The 18,409-nt window shown below is 56.2% G+C and overlaps 6 protein-coding genes across 6 annotated transcripts; 3 read left to right on the top strand and 3 right to left on the bottom strand.

Annotated features, from left to right (window-relative positions):
* Positions 1–121: 121 nt before the first annotated feature.
* BCV69DRAFT_267931 (alpha/beta-hydrolase) lies at positions 122–1,587 on the top strand (the record flags this gene model as incomplete). Its single annotated transcript, XM_025490847.1, has 3 exons — positions 122–619; positions 724–1,171; positions 1,271–1,587. The coding sequence occupies 3 exons, from the start codon at positions 122–124 to the stop codon at positions 1,585–1,587; spliced, it is 1,263 nt and encodes a 420-aa protein (XP_025349671.1).
* A 551-nt stretch (positions 1,588–2,138) lies between these two features.
* BCV69DRAFT_145974 (LAG1-DNAbind-domain-containing protein) lies at positions 2,139–7,611 on the bottom strand. The gene is made up of 2 exons (XM_025489325.1): positions 6,829–7,611; positions 2,139–6,720 (listed from the first exon to the last, which is right to left on the bottom strand). The coding sequence occupies exons 1-2, from the start codon at positions 7,303–7,305 to the stop codon at positions 2,482–2,484; spliced, it is 4,716 nt and encodes a 1,571-aa protein (XP_025349670.1). The 5' UTR covers positions 7,306–7,611; the 3' UTR covers positions 2,139–2,481.
* A 3,190-nt stretch (positions 7,612–10,801) lies between these two features.
* On the top strand, positions 10,802–13,444 carry BCV69DRAFT_297796 (hypothetical protein; the record flags this gene model as incomplete). Its single annotated transcript, XM_025494156.1, has 2 exons — positions 10,802–11,983; positions 12,065–13,444. 2 exons carry the CDS (start codon positions 10,802–10,804, stop codon positions 13,442–13,444), a joined length of 2,562 nt encoding a protein of 853 aa, XP_025349669.1.
* Positions 13,445–13,709: 265 nt separating this feature from the next.
* BCV69DRAFT_276425 (hypothetical protein) lies at positions 13,710–15,501 on the bottom strand (the record flags this gene model as incomplete). The annotated part of the gene is made up of 3 exons (XM_025491110.1): positions 13,710–14,772; positions 14,848–15,128; positions 15,214–15,501. The coding sequence occupies 3 exons, from the start codon at positions 15,499–15,501 to the stop codon at positions 13,710–13,712; spliced, it is 1,632 nt and encodes a 543-aa protein (XP_025349668.1).
* Positions 15,502–15,891: 390 nt separating this feature from the next.
* On the top strand, positions 15,892–16,992 carry BCV69DRAFT_297794 (thioredoxin-like protein; the record flags this gene model as incomplete). Its single annotated transcript, XM_025494155.1, has 2 exons — positions 15,892–16,557; positions 16,639–16,992. The coding sequence occupies 2 exons, from the start codon at positions 15,892–15,894 to the stop codon at positions 16,990–16,992; spliced, it is 1,020 nt and encodes a 339-aa protein (XP_025349667.1).
* A 397-nt stretch (positions 16,993–17,389) lies between these two features.
* BCV69DRAFT_297793 (Arabinanase/levansucrase/invertase) lies at positions 17,390–18,295 on the bottom strand (the record flags this gene model as incomplete). The annotated part of the gene is made up of 3 exons (XM_025494154.1): positions 17,390–17,925; positions 17,994–18,057; positions 18,143–18,295. 3 exons carry the CDS (start codon positions 18,293–18,295, stop codon positions 17,390–17,392), a joined length of 753 nt encoding a protein of 250 aa, XP_025349666.1.
* Positions 18,296–18,409: the final 114 nt, after the last annotated feature.

The following is an 18,409-nucleotide window of genomic DNA, read 5'->3' as shown; positions in this document are numbered from 1 at the left end:
GCCCGGACGTCTTTACGCTTACGCCTACTCGTACCTCTGACCATCACCATTCATCCTATACCATTCCATCTCAACAAGCTCATCAGAGCTACTCATCCGCTATCATTCTGATCCCTACAGCATGAGAGCGGCACTCCTTACTCCCCTCCTCGCCGCCCTGGCAAGCTACGTTTCCCTCGTCAATTCCGCTCCAGCTCTCACCGCCACCCCTTCCTCCCAGTCCTCTCCCTCCTCTTCCACCTCTTCCTCTTGGTGGCCCTCCTCCCTTTTTAGCAAGGCCAAGCCTCACCCTCTAGTCCTCTGGCATGGATTAGGCGATTCAGCCTTCTCCTCCAATCTCGCCGACCTAAAGGACTCCCTCGAGGAGGCCTTCCCAGGCATCTACGTCCACCTCATTGCCCTCGGCAAGGACGAAGCCAGCGATCGCAATCGAGGCGTCTTTGGTGAAGTTGACAAGGATGTGAAAGAAGTGTGCAAGACATTACAGGAGGTCGAGGAGTTGAAGGATGGGTTTGATGCGGTGGGATTTAGTCAGGGTGGACAATTCTTGAGGGCATTGGTGCAGAGGTGCCCGCAGGTGAAGGTTAGGAACTTGGTGACGTTTGGATCGCAGCATATGGTGAGTAAAGACTGCGGACTGCAAAACTAGCAGGGAGATTGGTGGCAATTTAGCTTCACCTGTACTCACTGTGGCATATCCTATATCATCCCAACCCATTGCAGGGCATCTCCGACTTCCCCGCCTGTCAATCCGGTGACCTCATCTGTCGTCTGACAGAGGTAGCCCTCCGCTCCGGCATCTATACCGATTATGCCCAAACGCACGTCGTAACGGCACAGTATTACCGCAACCCTCTCTCACCTACCGCCTTCGAGCGCTACCTCGAATCAAATCACTTCCTCACGGATATCAACAATGAGATTCCAGGAAGGCAGAAGAAGGTGTACAAGGAGCGACTGCAAGCATTGGATGCATTTGTAATGCTGCAATTCGATCAGGATACCACGGTCGTGCCTAAGCGCTCATCCTGGTTTGAGTCTTATGCAATCGCCAATGAGAGTAGCACAGGGACTACGCCAGAGACGATTCCTCTGCGACAGAGCGACATCTACCTGGAGGATCGTCTCGGGCTCAAGACGCTGGACAAGAGGGGCGCCCTAGTCATGGAAGGTGAGTGTCACAGTCTGTGCCAGGTTCAGACCCTCAAGAGCATAATCTACTGACTTTTTCTCTGCTCCTTGTCTCCCTCCCGTCCCTCTCCCTCTCTAGTCTGCAAAGGTGCCCATATGCAAATCGACTCTGCCTGTCAACAAAAAGTCTTTGGCACCTATATTGGTTCTCCCCGTTCCCTCTTCTCCCGCTCTCTCCCACGTCGACTTCGCCACGCATGGCATAGACTATTCTTCATGCTCAGCGGGATCCAAGGAGTGGCAACGTGGCCTTGGTCGGCCCATCTGCTTGCACTGCTGTATGTTGCTGGGGTGATGAGGCTGGTTTATCTTGCGGGTAGGTGGATGGGAGGAAAGACGAGGGAGCACATGGAGGTGAGGAGAGCTAGGAAGGAGGGGTCGATTCGGTTGCCCTGAGCTAGGGAGCTCTATAGGACGCTTGGATATGTCTTGCCTTGCACCGCACTGCTTTGCACTACACTCCCACACCCCTTGCCCCAATTGTACGAACACCAGTCTTCTTTCTTTGTCTCTCCTCACCATGTTGTGTCAATACGATATCTCCTCATGTACGATGCATGAACTTTTGCATTGCTCTAACTTCACTTCGCTTCACTTTACTTGACTTTGCCTCAGCTTTGCTTTGCTTTGCTTTGCTTGACCTGCAGCTTTTCATTGGTGCTTTCTTTACGTACGAATGACAGAAAAAGACAGGAAATTGTGATGGGTACGGTACGGTACGGTACGCGAAAGGGAGACCATGGGAAGGGAGAAGCGGGTGGGTAGGAAGAAGGGTAGGAAGGGAAGGGAAGGGAATCAAGCAAGCAAGCAAGTCTACAATGCAACGATTGGACGAGGACGATTTGCGAGTAAAAGAAGCGGTGAGCAGCTAGAGGCTAGGGCAAAGAGTGGGAGCATTGAGCGAGCGAGCGAGCGAGCGACAGATTTGCGTGCGTGCGTGGGTGCGTGTGCGTGCGTGTGAAAGAGCGAGGTGATACAAGGTGACATGGGCATAAAGAGAGGGCAAGAGGTGAAAGAAGAGGGGAACCGTGCTGACAGATGGAAGTAAACGGGAAAAGGAGACAAAGATGAACGATCAGGCAGCGAGGGAAGGAGCAGCCGACGCTCGTATGCCAACGTGAGGTAAGAAGCGTGCGGGCCAGGGGAGGCAGACCCCCGCGCCCGCATACTCCCTCCATCTGATATTGGAAGTGCCCGTCGGCTGATGTCCCTCTGCATAGGACCGCGTACTATACACTGTCTTGATATTGTGTTGTATTGCCCTCCGCTTGTTTATATGCGAAGGAGACATCAGACCGAGTAGATGCATTCCGTAGGGAAGACGACTCCGTCCTTTCGCACAAAGAGAATCGGCAGTCGTACACTGGGCACCTGGAATGCCTCACTGGCAGGTGGAGGAGGAGCGCAGAGGATCGTCTCTGAGCTCTGCACCTGCACAAAGGTGGAGCGCCAGTCGCCAAAGTAGACGTGAAGGTCTTCGCTCAAACGCTCTCCCAGCAGTGTAACCAGACGGTCTTGCGAAGGAGGTGCGCCGCCCGTCATGCTGCCAGAAGCGGACATATCACCGGAGACGTCGCTGCTGGGATTCGAAGGCGGGATGAAGCTGTGGAGGATCGGAATAGGCGTGATGGGCACCGATGGGGCAGGAGTGGTGATGAGATGTGCGATGCCCGAGTCGGGAATCTTGGTTGGGGGACGGATGCCTCCAGCGACGCGAGGTGGCACATAGAAGGTGTGGCGGGCGATATCAGTGCCGACAATCGTCCAGATGTCCGAGTCTGCCACCTCGGCAGACCAAGCAGCGCTCGAAGGAATGTCACCCAGAATCGTATCCGAAGCCGAGGAAGGCAGTCCAAGGTCCAGTCCCGCGGCGGATTGCTTAGCCTGCGCCCTTTGCCATTCCAGCACGGAGAGAGATTGACCTCGTCGTCTGCCCTTGGAGAGTGGAGCGGCGGTAGAGCTCGGACCACTCAGAGAGCCGCTGCGAGGCTGCTGCGAGGGCGAAGCTTGCGAGGATGACACTCGTCGAGGTCTCTTTACCTTGCCTCCATCAGACGAGACTTCAGCAAGCTGCTGTTCCTGCTGTAGCTGTTGCTGATGTGACGCTGGCACTATGTAAGGGCTGCCGCTGGCAGCTGACCCACCAGAGAAGGAGTGCCTATTGCTGCTCGAAGAGCCAGGGACGGAACTGGTAGAGTATCGGCCTTGCGCGATGGAAGTGCGCGTAGCGGCGGCGGCATGAGCGGCGGCAAGTGCAGCTGGACTCTGGGGATCCCCCAAGGAGGAGGAGGCACCCATGGCTGGAGAGCTTCCACTTGCGCCTGCACCTTCATTTCCTTCAGCGGTAGGTGACCATAGCCATTTCCGAGCTTCCACCGGTCGCCGCATCCCCACTGACTCGTTGAGACATGCCAAAAAGGCGCCGCTGGCGCCTGGAGGACACGACTGCCCGCCAAGACCATTGAGAGCAGCTACGGGAGCGGGTGCTGTTGACTCGTCGACGACTTCGAGAGCAATCTTGTGTAGCTGAGACACAGGATCTCCGAGTGCCTCGTCCGTGGTAGGCCTCACAGAGGAAGCTGCGACACCTCCAACGACCGTAGTGGCTTTTTCGACCTTGCGAATGACCATGACGGGGCTGACTGCAGCTGTGTTGAGGCACTGTAGTACAATCCTCTGATTGTAATGGACCTGCAGAGGATGCTGACCACTCGATGGGACTTCCAAGGCGTTTGGAGGTGGCGAAGGATAGCCCATGACGGGGGGCTTCATCGCTGGCGCGTTGGGGTCGGCTAGAGCACTCTTCTTTGGATCGACGAGATAGATCACGAACGGATCCCAACTGGTCATCTTTGCGACGAAGCACGACGGTTGATCGCTTTGAGCGCCTGACGGAGGCTTCTGAGGGTTGAGGCTATGGAAAGGCTGACCGTCAGATCCTTTGAACCACGACGGTGCGCCTGACACGCAGAGGTATCGCGTGGAGACCGTTTGCGAACGAAGCCTGTGAAAGAGTGAGACGATGGACCCGTGCGCGATCCCAAGTTCGGCATTACGATTGGTCTGTCTCTTCTTACTGGGCTTACTGATGATTTTGATGGGCTTGCTCGCAAAGGTGCCCAGTAATCTTGCATCGTTGGCGCTCATGCCGGGCACAGACACAGATACCAAGGTCTCACAGGACCTCCTCTTTTCGTCGACATCGGTGATGTACAGCTGCTTGCCGATGCAGCGGCCAGAGACTGCCATCTCCGAGGAAGGATTACCCACATCGATCAGCCTGCCGCTGCTCGTAGCCCATTCAAGCACGCCGTCATGATTGTTTGTCTCGCCACTCATAGCGATATTCACACGCGGAGGCGTTAGCACTGTGGGAGGTCCGCTGAGGCCTTCGTGAGCGCGCATCCCGACCATGCTAGAGTCCTGACAGACGTTCCACCAGCTGCTGCCGATAAGAAGCACCATAGGTGGGGGACAGAGAAATCGTTTCTCAGCTCCATAGGACTTTTGGGCTACTTTGCTAGTCATGATCAGAATAGTCCTCTCGCCCAAGCCGAGACGACTCGAGGTTGTGATGTAGTGTTGAATGGCAGAGTCGATGAACGAGTCGGGAGAGGATCTGCTGGTGTTTGAGCTTGACGCGCCCAGAGAGCCAAGAGACGCATCGTCGTTGTCTTCAAAGTCCATAATGCTCAGTTGCTGATAGGTGCTGGGTCTCACGACAGGACGGTATCGTCGCTGCACAGAGTTGGGAACAGAACCAACTCCAGCGAACGGGTGGTGCTGCTGATATTGCTGGGTCAGAGGCTGGAGGATTGCTTGCGGCAATTCTGACTGCGAGACGTTGCGCTGCTGTAAAGCGAAGCTGCCGGACTGATCTGCAGCAGACAAGCTATCTGATGATTGGTCACCCAGATCCTGGTACTGTACTTCAAGCTTCGGCACTCCTCGAGGTCCAGCAAGGTACTGCATGGTAGCTTGCTCCGGGAATTGTCGTCTGGAGAGATCATAAGTTCCACCGTAATCTTCCTCTTCCTCAATGATTGTAGAACTCAGTCCGTACTGCTGTCCAGGCGCTTGCTGAAGCTGTGATGCTTCCACTCTCGTGGACGGACCGCCTATCTGCGTTTTGGCCAGAGCCAACGACAATCGTGATGGGTCATGGTCTTTGAAGCCACTGCCACCGCTGTGTTCCCGATAGTGACCTCTGGATGTCGGGAAGTCCTGCTGCTGTTCCCAAGAGTCAATGGAGTGTCCAGGGGGTCGAGGGAAGACTGCCGACTGATGAGAGAATGGGGAAGACTGACTCGATCCACCGATGTACGGGCTCGCATGCTGTTGGGATTGTGGGGACATGAAGGCGCCTTGCGGGCCCGAGGCAAGATGGTCGGACCCGCTAGTGGCGAATCGCCCTTGTTCGAGGGACGAGGTGTTCATGCCATCGCTGCTCAGAGAACGTTGGAACGGTGCGGAGTGGTCCTGTTGCCCAACCAGCGGTTTCCTGCCGCCTAAAGGAGCTACACTCAGGGTGCTTGCCCTTGGACGATTGGCAAGCGCAGCATTTGCCCCGAGAGCTGCTGGATGACGATGTGAAGAAGGCCCTTGGTCGCCAGCCGATGTGGCGGGTGCGAAGGCCTGAGCTAAGGTGGACCCGAGGGAGTGTCCGTTCGGGCCCAGTGATGTACTTAGCACAGGTGCGAAGCCCGGCAGTAAGGGTTGACTCGACGACACCTCTCCGTTGGCATGGCCGGCTGCAACATTGTTGATCCCACTAGTGCTGGGATTATGATGCCTTTCACCGGCTTGCGGATAATTCTCCAACATACCATATGGAAGTTGAGAACCCCAGGACACGCGTTCCTCCGCCGAGCTATCAAAGCTCAGAGGGGAATCTTGTCGCAAGTGATGCTGAACGGGCGGAAGGTTACCACGAGCGAAGTGTTGCGGGGAGGGGCTCATTTCGGGGAACATCGCCCGACTATGCGATAATACCGATCCAGGCTGTGTATGGGTAGACTGTCGAACACCGCTGTCCGAGCTGCCGTGGTGTTGGCTGGTCTGAAAGAAGACCGGGAGACGAGGGGTCGTGGACATCTGAGAACGACCCTTCAGGTGGGAGTCTTGACCCAAGTGAGGGTTCCACTGTCCATCGTCACGTTGAGGATAGCGCAGCTGTCCTGCCGCGGTGGAAGAGCCCGCACTTTGGAGGGAAGAGGGCTGCAGACCCTTCCTGGCTTGTTCTGAGCTGACGTTACCGTTGTCCGTGTTTCTCATCCAATTGAGGGCGCCTTCGCCACTATTTTGAAAGGCTTGAGTACCAAAGAATGCACTTCCGACTTCTCCGGACGGGTGTCTCTGCTGCTGCTGATGTTGCTGTTGTTGTTGCTGCTGCTGCTCGGGTTGCCAGAGATTCTCTGCAGAGCTGCTATGAGGCAAGCCGGGCCATTGTGAGGACTCGCTCGACACGCGATGTTGGGCCGAGAGATCTCCGAATCCTCCGCTGGCGCTGGTAGCACTACCAGCAGTTGCCTAATAGTGACAATGAGATACGAGGTCAGCAGGTTGCTAGGCATAGCTCTGGTATGATTCTCGATAGCCTCCGACAATACACATGCACCTAGTCCATTGGCTACTCACCAGTCTGTTGGCGTTTGCAGCAGCGCTAGTGTGCCTGCTTTGATCTTGCCCTTGGCCCGACAAGTCTGGAAGCGCACTTGCTGATCTGCCGTCGTGGCTGCCGCCCTCGAGCTCGTTGTGGGGCTCGTGGCTCCATGATGCCGGAGAGGAGAGCATAGAAGACTGAGACGAAGGATTGTTGATGGGGTCGACGCCAGAGACATGTGGTTGATGGTACTGACCGTATTGCTGTCCGAGTTCAGGACGCGCTTGATGGCCAGAAGGGAGAGGCATGGCCGATGTCAGGGTGGACCAATCTTGATCGGGCAAATCAGCAGCAGGCATGTGGTGTTCCTGTTGCTGATAAGGGCGGTATTGTTGGCCAAATACAGGCGACTGGGAGTACGAAGTTGAGCCCTGCGATTCATCCCATGAACGCTGAAAGGGCTCGCGATGATGGGAATGACCCTCGCTCATCACTGAAAGTTCCTGGTGCATACCTCGCCCGCAACTATGAAGAGCGCCTTGCTCTGCTCGAGAACGCAGCTAGTGCACAGCCGGCTGTCCACTTCACTTCTCTAGGAGCGCTTGAGTCGAGACGCTCGGCGAAGAGAGTCAGGCCTCAGTGGTTCGGAGGCGAGAGATCAAGCAAAGGGCTGCTTGTAGAGGAGGCGTCAGGGCCCGGCATGTAATCTAGAAGGAGTGGACGAGATACCGGCGCTGGAGGGCGTCAAAGGGCTGTACGGATACGTGACCAAATTGCTTGTCCTCGTCCCTGATCGCTGGGCGATCTTGACAGAAGCCGCCGGGTTGCGCTTGCCCTGGCTGCAGGAACGCCAATCGAGGCCAAGGTTGCTCGAGCGCAAAGGTTGCTGCGCTCGTGCGGACCAAGACGACGACAAAGGATCCAAGAGGAGGGCTATAGGAAGCCTCTGAGCCGTTGGGTTGGTTGCGTTCAGCGAGGTTTGCAATTCCCTCGACCCTTGGTGGAGTGGCTTTCGCAGCGAATCGAGCTGCGCACCTGCTGTCGGAACGAAGCTTCTAACGGCAACGAAGCAAGCAGCTAGGGGCAGTAGGCGTAGGACTGGCTCGCCGGATTCAAAGGCAAGGAATGGCCTTTCGTGGGAGAATGTCTTCGTGTGAATGCTTCGCGAACAGGCGTAGAGATCGTACTCCTAGGGCTCAGAACGGGAGAAAAGCGGAGCCAAGGGCCTTTCTCTTTGCTTGCGTGGGATCCGAATCTATCTTCGTCGACAAGTGCAGCGAGGAGGAGCGAAGAAGATCAATGCTACCCAGTGATGTCTCGGCCTTTTTGTGTGGGAGGAGGTGAATGAACAAGGGAGCCAAGAGTGGCAGACGCAGCTGGAGACACCTGCTTTAGGAGAGGGAGTGGGGCAGAATAATACCCGTATCCGCCCATGCGCCGTCCATCGCCCGCCCTGCTCGGTTGCCCATCCGCACGCCCCATCGGCCTCGGTGCTGCCTGCATCATCGCTTCTGCTCTGTCTCGCTGCCTGTCCGCTCCCAGTCTCCCCTCCGTCGATTGTTCCTCCCCTCGGAGCCCACCAATGGCGCAGGGCGCAAGAGCGGACCGCGAAAAAGAACGATTGAGCGCGGGAATCGGCAGCCTTAATGTGGCGATGGCGGGGGAGGCAGAGGACAGGAGCGCTGGTCTAGACCCTGGACACAGCTAAATCCGAGATGCAGCGTGGCAGAGGCAGGCATCGTTTCGTCGCCCTACCTCGTCGCACAGAGCTGCTGCTGCTGCTGCTGCTGCTCCCCCCTCCTCTCCCTGCTGCCGTCCGTGCACTTTCGTTGGACCAGCTCAATGGCAGAGATATAAGCCACTTGGCAGAGCCCATCTCGCCAAGCGAGGGGGCCTTGTCGAGGGCTATTTGAATTGCAGTGGAGTGGGCCATGAAAACAGTGTCGAGGGTCGGACAAAGCGACGTGCGCCTGAGATCGACAGGCTCTCGCTTCGCAATCAGCAGCCAGCACCTCGCTTCGCAGGGGCGATGGAGAGCAGGGCAGGGCGGATTTCTGCGATATGGCATACGCCGGATGACTCGGAGTAGGACTGGGACTGCTCCTATGCCTCCATCTCCGAGTTGAAAGACGACGAGGCTGCATGTCACTCGTCGCCCAGGGTACTTCCCTTTCGGAAAAGTCCTCCTTGTCAATCTCAGAAGACAGTTTTGGGGTCCCTCTGTATGGTCCAAGATGGTGTGCGACCCACCAAGGAACCGTCGCATTACCCCACGATCGGGACAGAGAGAACAAGCGCATTTCGGAAACTCTCACGCCCTGTCTGCAATAACAAACGTCTGAGTCTAGTAATTTCGCGGCGTTATAAGCCTTCTCCTCACGATGTCAGCCACCTTCCTGTCTCGGAAAACACTGTTGGTTGGACGAAACCTCCGGTAGGGGCCGCTATGGGAAAAACCGAGATGGCTGCTGTGTATATGGCATTTGGTTCGTCCTCGTGGAAGCGAGCACTTCGGGTCCGCCAGAGCCGACGGTAGGGCGGGCTAAAACCGGCTTCCCAGCGGCGTTGGAGGAGACTGATGATCTGCCCAACATTTTGGTAGGCTGCCGAGGAGCGAAGCAAGCTTGCGCCTTGGTCTCATGACAGTCAATATTGCCGACGCCTATTGCTCCTCCTTTCGGAGGTGAGGCTGGTGTGAAGCTCGTGTCCGACAGGGTTGAAGCACGCCGTCTGGGACTCAGCCCATCGCCACGAGGCGCGTCTTTCTGCGTGCTGTGGGAAAATCTCGAACCCTGCACGCCGTCAATTCGGGCACAGCTTCAGACGGGCAGGCCCTCTTCCTGTGAAATGGCCGAGCTCCCGATTCAGGCGGATACCCGACCAATAGGAGCGAGTTCTATTCATGTGCCATGAGCATCTTTTCGCCTTTGCAGTGCGCCCCGGTCTCCTCTAACGTCGACCTTCACGTTTGCAGACAAAGGGACAGCATCGTGTCAGCCGAGGTATGCAGGGTGAGTCGAAGGAAGACGAAGGCTAGACCCTGAACACCGACGCCTCTGCTGAGTGACGCGAAGTGGTGAGCCAGGCCAAATCACCTTCGGCAGAGCAAAGTCCCCGCCGATCGGCTAGAGGAGTCACTGAGGCGAGAACCTTTAATTCGAGACAGTCACCCACAACGCGTGGGTCAAGGGTGTACAGCCACAGCGTCGCGACGAGTGCTCAGTGGTGCTCGGGCCAGATTGCCACAGACCTCTAGACTTCTGAGTGGCATCCCAGATACCACGCTCAGTCGCCTCACATCGCGGAGCTCCTTGGTAGGTCTTCCGAGCATGTCCATTGGCAGTACCGCGCAGGCTCGCCGATGACATTTCGGGAATTGCTTCAAGCAGGCTTACGCAACGCCGTCTACGAGATAGCAGCTCGAGGAAGGGACGTGGGTGCTTTGCATCGGTAATCATTGCGAGCGGGAGTAATCTGCAGAAGGACAGCACAGGTACCAATTTTACACTGCCCGAGATTTCGCGAAGGGGTGGTTCAAGCAGGGTTCAGTCATACACAGCCATTGTACAGCTGACGTGGAGAGAGATTGATGGCCGTTGCCTTCTCCCAGACTGCTTGTGTGCACCGCAAACGATTTCGGTGGGTCTGCAGGGAGCTCACGACCTTGCAGATGTAGACCCTGATATGGGCGTCAAAGAGCACGCCTTCGTCCCCGTGGCAGGGGCGGTACAGAGCACACGCCATCAGCGGAGCCAAGTAAACCGATTTCAAAAGTTTGAGCCTATGCATTGTGCCTCAGAAGCCCTTGGCAGCTCTAGGAGATCACTGGGAGGGTGCAGACCTCGTAGGCCACAGAGGTCGATGCGGTTACGTAAGCATCGCTGCACGAGGCACAATATTTCCCGCGCGCACGGTGTTCCTGGCAAGAAAGTTGTCCGGACGCGAGACGAGGAAGAAGTGATCATTTGCCATTCGCCAATTGCACTGCTTCCTCTGCTATAATCCTCTATGTTTAGAGTGCCGGCAACATGGGCCAGACAATCGCTGAGCATACTATCGTCTCTGAGCGAAGCTTCGACGTCGGCTATCACACTTGGTCATCTTCGCTTACGAGATGCAAGGCGGCTAGCGCTTCTTGCAGGCTCTCTTCCGCCTCGTAGCGTCCACGGACAGGCGCATTCCCTAGATAGCCCACGCCGCAACAGCACCAACAGCGAGAGAAGACAACGGGCAAGATCTTCTCGTCAAGCTTCGGGCGAGCGTCAAGACAAGTTCAAGAGCCGTGACGCTCGATCACACTCACCCGCGCCTACCACACAGCCTACTTCTTCCTCGTCCATATATCCTCACTCCAGAGCGTCCTTGCGCCCTCATCCCAATGCTCGCGCCCCTCTGTTTGCCAGCAGGGTCTTCGTCGAAAGTGATCCTCGTGTACGGACGCTAGGTGAACGCTCCGATTCTGAAGACAAGGACCTGATTCTGCTTGAGCAGCATCTGCGGCGCCTCGTCACCCACAAAACGGTAGGCGATGTGGAAAGCGTAGTGGAGGCTTGCAATTTTCTGGCGCAATATTGGGCCAAGAAGCAGATGAAGCCCACCTATCAGCCATACTATGCTCTATTGGAGGCACTGAGCTATCGTGGACTGCTAGATGAATGCTACCAGGTCCTCGATGACATGGAGGCTTCTGGCTTTAAGGTGGATATAGGCTCGCTAAATTGGACACTCAAGGCGGCTGTCGTGGGCTCTCGCGAGGAAGACATGCTCAAAATCTGCCGGAGAATCAATGACTATACAGATAGCAGCAGCGCAACCGGCATCGAGACGGAGTCAGCCAGCTTTGAGACACCAATCGAGGAGAGCGTAGCTATGCCCGCCCCGTATGCGACTCGGAACTTCAGCAGCTTCACCTACACATGCCTGTTTCAGTACTGTTCCGACAATGACAGAGCAGAGCAGGCAATGATATGGTTTTCTGCCCTCGTCAATTCTCGCTCAACCTCGGTGCAGGCCTTCTTAGACCTCCTGCGTCCCTCAGGGGCGCAATATCTTATAGAGACTCTTCTGTCCGTGCAGGAATACAGGCTGGCAGTTGAGCTCGCCGAATGGATCCACATGGATTCGAGTGGGAGACTGATCTCGCCCAAAATCTGGACCGAAATTGCGTCGGCGTGCGCTGTAGGCAACTATGTGAGTCGACCCCGCAAAAGAGTGAGGCACGTCGCCTAAAGATCGAGCTCACCATTCCTGCCTCCCAATGGCTCTCCTTAGTATCCCGGTCTCAAACACGGCTTTCTGCGAGGTGTCAAGGAGGGCGGCGTTGTGGCAGATGAAGGCTTTCTTATTGCGGCGCTCAGAGCCGCTTGCCGCGCTCCGGATTCAGATCTCTGCCACGAGCTTCTGCAAGACTTCCTCGTCTACTCTACGCAGTGGGTAAACATGCGAATCCCCGACACCACCCCACCACCGGTCCTGCAGCATCCTCACCTTCTCCCCTTGGTCGAGGCATTGGCTCGTGAAGGAAAGTTCGTGGAAGCATACCGGCTCATGGGAGCTCTCTTCTACTGGGGCATTCCTCTTGATCCGCATGCTTCTTCCGTCCTTGAGATTGAAGCCAGTCTTACCAAGGCACACCTCATCAAGGCTGTCGCTGCTTGGGAGCAGGTGATTAACGAGGGCAAGAACTCAGTCGAAGGCGAGCCCGAGCCAATTGCTACCTTGGATGGACGAGCCAGCATTCTGCGCAGAGTGACCGATGGAAAGATCCCAGCGCTGGCTGGACGGGTAGAGATCAACACTATGAACTCCCTCATCATTGCAGCAGCTAGACTCGGTGAAGATGAGATTGCCTTGAAAGTCTGGGAAGACCGCAGGCTGGCCAGGATGAGGCCATCGCTCAGTCGGGCCCTCTCGCCTGCCCAAGAGAAGGAGCGCCAGCGCCAACCGCCAGAGGAGGACCGAATTTCTGCTGGAAAGGAAGCGCCCCCTCGAGCGCCTGTAGAGATGATTCTTCCCACCATCGAGACGTTCAACGGTCTCCTCGATGCCTGTCTCCGTTCCAAGATTCCCTCGGTCTCCCTAGCCCACTCCATCTTCAACGAGCTCCGCACAAAACACGATTGGCATCTCAAACCAAACGCCTTGACCTACGAGCACCTCATCAAGATTCTCCTCATCAACCCTTCCTCCTCGCCCAATGCCCGCCTCGATGCCGAAGCTCTCCGCAGGGCATTTGAGCGACTCGAGGAATGCAAGAGTGCGGGATTGACACCTACGAGCAAGACGTACGAGGCGATGATCCGGACTTGTCTTAGGGGAAGTGATGAGAGGGAGGATCCCCGCTGGTGGAGGTTATTAGACGAGATGACTCGCGAGGCAAAGCATGAGTTGCCTGCGGGACTAGAGGGACACATTGCCCACAAGGACCGGTCTAGACGCTTTGCCACGGATGGAAGAGAGGGACTCAAGGTGCCGCCGGCGCTTAGGAGGAGGATCGAGGCAAAGGCAGAGGAAGAGAGGAATGCGAGAAGGGGCAGAGGTGGGAGAGGAGGTGGTGGTGGCGGCGGTGGTGGTGAGAGGTACGAGGAAAGAGGACAACAGTGGGGTAGAGAGCGGAACGATGAAGGGTATGGACGCGGACGAAGGTACTGAGCCGATGGTGGCAGGTTGGAAACGGGCGTCTGATCAGATTTCAGCGCGAAGACGCATTCAGTCTGTTGCCATAGCTTTGGAAGAAGCAGGGATGACTTTGAGAGGAGTATCTGGACTACCACTAATTAGAGTATCATCGTCCTCCTTTACTCTTCCGTGCCTGCTTTCGCCTGACACCAAGACCCATCTTGAAAATCAAGCGCTCCGCTTTCCAAAGTCCTCAGCCCCGCGCTCTCCTTTCCTTGTTCCCTCTACCAAACCTCTCTTAGTTGAATGCCCCCAGCAGCGCTCCAATTCCCGTGACCCAAGCTCCCCTATAGAGTGCCTCCACTCCTTCCTCCTCCACAATCTTGTCCAAACAATCCTTGAGGCCTTCATACCTTTGCACCGCTTGCTCCTCAATCCCTTGCCCTCCGCTCGATGATTGTTGCTGAGAGGTAGAAGAAGGCTCCTCTACAGGACGAAGGGCAATGACTGGCTCGGCGGGCTCGTCGTACCCACCTCCGGAGTGGTGGTGGTGGTACGACGACGAGGAGTTGCGCAGGTGCGGTGGAGGTGGGGCAGGGATGGATTGACCACCGAGGTGCCGCTGAGCACCTCCTCCTGCTGCTGCGCCGCGACCTTGCTCGGAAGACGTTCGTGAGCCTGTTTGCTGCTGGCCTTCTCCTCCATTGCCTTCTATTAGGGGATCCTGCGCGTCTTCTCCACCGTTTGCGCCACGCGACTCAGGTGCGTCCTCATCTTCGTCCTCGATGGCAAAGCTCGGACGACCAGGAGCGTTCTCTGCCTCTGCCGATTCCGGCTGAGAAGGCAGAGGCTTGTCCGTAGCCGGCACCTCATCGGCAAAGGCCCCATCGCTCCTCGGCACTGAGGCCTGATGGCTGTACGAAGCAGGAGCGTTGCTGTTCCCGTTGCCCAGATGAGCGTAGGCTAGATGCAGTGGCTGCTGTTTCTCCGGCCGTTGCGTTGCCAGGCGTACAGAGACTACCTCCAGGGGACTGAGAGCGACTACGCTGAATGCGCACCAGAGGAGGAAGATGACAAGCGCGAGTGGATTCACCTCGACGCTCGAAGGCGAAGAGTAGGTCGTATCGCCGGGAGCGGCGGGAGTGGGCTCTGCTAGACCTCCGAGGTTGGGTACGAGGATATGCCGGACGAGGCGGGTGAGGATGCCTACCCAGCAGATGTGGGCAAATGTAGTAGGGAGAAGACCTGGGATGAGGTAGATGCGCCAGGGTTGAGCTACCTCTGCGGGAGAGAAGAGCTCATTGAGATTTGACCTTATGCTGGCTAGATCAGGTGTCAAGACCCTTGGGTGGACAATGGTGCTGAGGTGGGAAAGAGGGTAGGGAAGTATCAGTACGTGCGCTACATGCTATCGTCTTTTCCATTCTCCGACTCACCGGCATGTCAAGACTTCGAGCGGCAGGGCCACCAGTGCGCCGATGATCATAAAGAAGAGGTTTGTAAAGAATCCGAATTGGCCCGGACCAGTGGGAGCGGCCTTGTAGCTACCTCCCGCGCCGACTGTCGAGTGTCCGTCTACATCAAATAGAATCGATGTGGCAAATGCGAGTACAATGAGCTGCAATGCTACAGGTATCGATCCCTTGTAGACGCCGCTCCAGCCTTCTAGACGCTTGGTTCTGAAGAGCATTGGGAAGATGCCTGACACGACGGGTCCCTGCAGGGGTGCAGTAGGAAGAGAGGTGGTGGACGTTGAGCGAGAAGCGCTTAGCTGACTGTCCCATCACTTACGTCCTACTCACAATCTTTGCACTCTGTCTCCTCTGCGACAAAAAGTAAGCGCTAATCTTCCTAGGCGTCACCCCACTTAAACCCCCTCTACCCTGTCCCGGCTCGAATCCAAATGCCTGTTCCTCTCCCGGTCCCTCCATTGCTCCATCCTCGAGTACATCGTCTAGTGAGACTGCCTTTGGGAGGTAATTGGCTCTGAGACGTACTAGTGATCCTGAAAAGGGTTGAGAGATGAGTACGGCTATGTTTACGGAGATGACGATGATGAAGATGCTGCCTATGAAGGAGAAGAGGCCCATGGTGGGTGGCGAGGGGGAGGGAGAGGTGAGGCAGCGCTTGCAGCTGATACGACTAGCCCGAGAATGTGTGAGACTTGGCGAGAATCTTCTCGACGCCCTTGCGTAGTGGGATGATGGTGGTGGACGTGGTGGAAAGGGGGGAGAGTGAGTCTTATGTGTGTGTTGCGTGTGTGTCTGATGCTCCGCCAGCTGAGTGAAGGAGGGCAGTGCGGTGCTGCCTCGGCGGCGTCGTGTGCGGCGGCCGTGCGTTGTGGAGACGCGGGAGCAACGGGGGCCAAGTGATTTTTACAATTCTACGCTGGCTGCGAAGACTAGACCGTACCTACCTTCCACTCCGGTAGTCTCCCCAGCTCTGTATCCATTGTCCCATCTGCTCATTCTTTCTGCGGCATGGACAAATTCGAAGCATCCATACTAGACGGATCCGCGTTTCGAGGCCCCCGTACTCCCTCTCCCACCCGCACAGCTTCAACCGCCTCCCCCACCCCTTCCCCCTCTCCCTCTTCTTCTCGCCCTTCCTCACCCCAACTCGGCGCCTCAGATTCGCCTTCAACCCACCCAGAGCGCACTACCGGGCCTCAAACAGGTCCCAAGGGTGTACTAGCCGATAAGCAGCACGCCCTCGCGGTAGAGAAGGAACGAAAGCGAGATGCACTGAGGAAGACGAGGGAGAAGATGCACCGGATGGGCTTGCAGGGGGGAACGGCAGAGGAGCAGGAGAGACTGATGAGGAGGGAGAAGAGGTATAGAGAACAAATTGCTGAGATTGAGAGACGGCAAGCGGGAGAGGGACAAGAGGAAGAGGAAGAAGACGACCAAGATGAGGATGAAGATGAGGTGTTGAAGAGGTATCGAGCTCGCAGGCTGGCAGAGCTCAAGGGAGAGAATATGCCAGAGACCGCTAGCAAGAAGCTAGGAGGCTGGAAGGAGAGTAGCAGCGTAGCGCACTTTGGCCATTTGAGAGAGACGGATGAGAGGGGCTACGTGCGAGCTGTAGAGGGTACGGGGGATGGTGACCTCGAGGCAAAGGCAGTGGTGGTGCACATCTACTCAAAGGTGAGCTTTACTCCACAGAACACCCTGGTCGAGGAAGCTTACGCCTTTGACCATGTCCATCCTTTTTCGGCCCTTCTCCAGCTCGTCCAAGCCAGTAACCAATTGACAAAAGCCCTTACATCCCTCGCCCGGCTACATCCCTCTACAAAATTCCTCCAAATACGCGCCCTCTCCATCAACTTTGGTCTACCCCCCTCCGCCTCTGCCTTCCGCTCAAACGACGACTCAGATGAAGACGAAGATCTGCCCGAGTCGGAGCTTCGTCTGCGCCAATTGGAAAAGGAAGAGTCGATGGGGGATGTATTGCCTACGCTCCTCATCTATCAGCAGGGAGAGCTGGTGGGAAATCTGGTCAGGGTAGATTTGGAAGAAGGGTGGGAGGATGGGAGTGAGAGGGCCGTGGAGGCACTGCTGAGGAGACATAATGCAATCTGAAGGAGGACGCTGCCCTTGCTTTGTTTACGACACGACACCATCAGTAGAAGCCGACGACGTCTAGCAATCGATACCCAACATCACATTAAGAAAGACCACATGCAGACTTGGTACAACACGATCTCTACTCGCTTACAACTCTCGGCCACCCGTCGTCGGAAAAGTCAAGATAGTACATGCCCAACCTGGCAATCAGGTTCGCATCCTCTCTGATAGAATAGTGGAAGACCATGACGTCCCTCCCACTCTTCGGGTCCTTGTACACAGACTGTCCACCCGGCGCATACACGTCGCCAAAAGAGGACAGAATTGTCGTTCCGCCTCCCTCGGTCATTTTCACTCCGTTACGGTCGTGGTAAGGACCCGTGACCGTGCGTGAGCGGCCGACAATGACCTTCTATTCCGTCGTGTTGTCTTCTGGTAGCTCGTGCTGATTGAAACCACAGCATTGCCCTTCGGAGAGGAAGAGGTAGTACCAGGGTTTTCGGTGGAAGATGAAGCTACCTTCGATGGCATTAGGAAACGGAAAGCCGTCGGCGATCTTTATCCCAGGTAGAGAGCTTTGGTCGATGGAAGTGAGACTGTTGAGCTTAGCAAGGTAGATCCCGCCGAAGTAGCTACCGTACGACAAATATTCCCCGCCCGGGACCAGGTGTGGATCTAGGGCGTTGGAGATATTGCCATGCTCTGTGCTGAACAGCCCACCCAGATCGTGGAAGGAGCTCTCTTCACCTGACGAGGAGATGGCGAGACCGATGGTTGAGTCCTGTGTGCCGAAGCGGGAGACGCAATAGTAGACGTAAAACTTGCCATCGATGAGGGTGACGTCGGGAGCCCAGGGATTGTAAGAACTACTGATGAGGCTCGCGTTACCTAGGACACTGCCTGCTTGGACATAAGGGCCTGTCAGATTTGGGGAAGACAGGTAGAGAACTGTCGTCGTGAGGGAGTAGATCAGCTTCATGCAGAGCAGTGATATTCAGCTTTCCTTCGTGACTCACGCTCATTGCCCGTAGACATGACAATGTACTGTTGACCTTTGGCATCGTATACCAAAGTAGGATCCTGACGGTCCAATACAGAAGAAGAGAGGCGAATTCTTGTCAGTCTCAGACACCTGAGTATCTACTCCTGCCTGATGCTTTCTCACCCTGACGTGCACCGGCCCGTCGATGATCTTGATTGGCTCTGGATATGCTGACTTGGGCGCTCGTTGCTGATTCTCCAGGCCAGAGAAGGGGCTCTGGACTTGACCAGATATCACTTGCGACAGTAAGAGAAGGATGAGGAATAGAGAATGCATGATGGTCAGAACCGGATTGCGTAGAGTTGACGACGAGGCGATCATCGTTCGAAGACGTTCGACTTAATGTAAGGCTCGAATGACTCCGAATGTGCACTCAGATGAGCCAAAAGG

The sequence above is a fragment of the Pseudomicrostroma glucosiphilum genome (assembly GCF_003144135.1).
Source record: "Pseudomicrostroma glucosiphilum strain MCA 4718 unplaced genomic scaffold BCV69scaffold_3, whole genome shotgun sequence".
In the NCBI taxonomy this organism is placed as follows: domain Eukaryota; kingdom Fungi; phylum Basidiomycota; class Exobasidiomycetes; order Microstromatales; family Microstromataceae; genus Microstroma; species Microstroma glucosiphilum.
The sequence above is the reverse complement of the archived record's forward strand: the minus strand, read 5'-3'. Positions and strand labels throughout refer to the sequence as shown.

Coding starts and splice junctions, on each gene's coding strand:
- BCV69DRAFT_145974 (XM_025489325.1), bottom strand. CDS start 7,305: ATGCACCAGGAACTTTCAGTGATGAGCGAGGGTCATTCCCATCATCGC. Junction 6,721..6,828: donor CTGCAAACGCCAACAGACTG/GTGAGTAGCCAA, acceptor TGTCACTATTAG/GCAACTGCTGGTAGTGCTAC.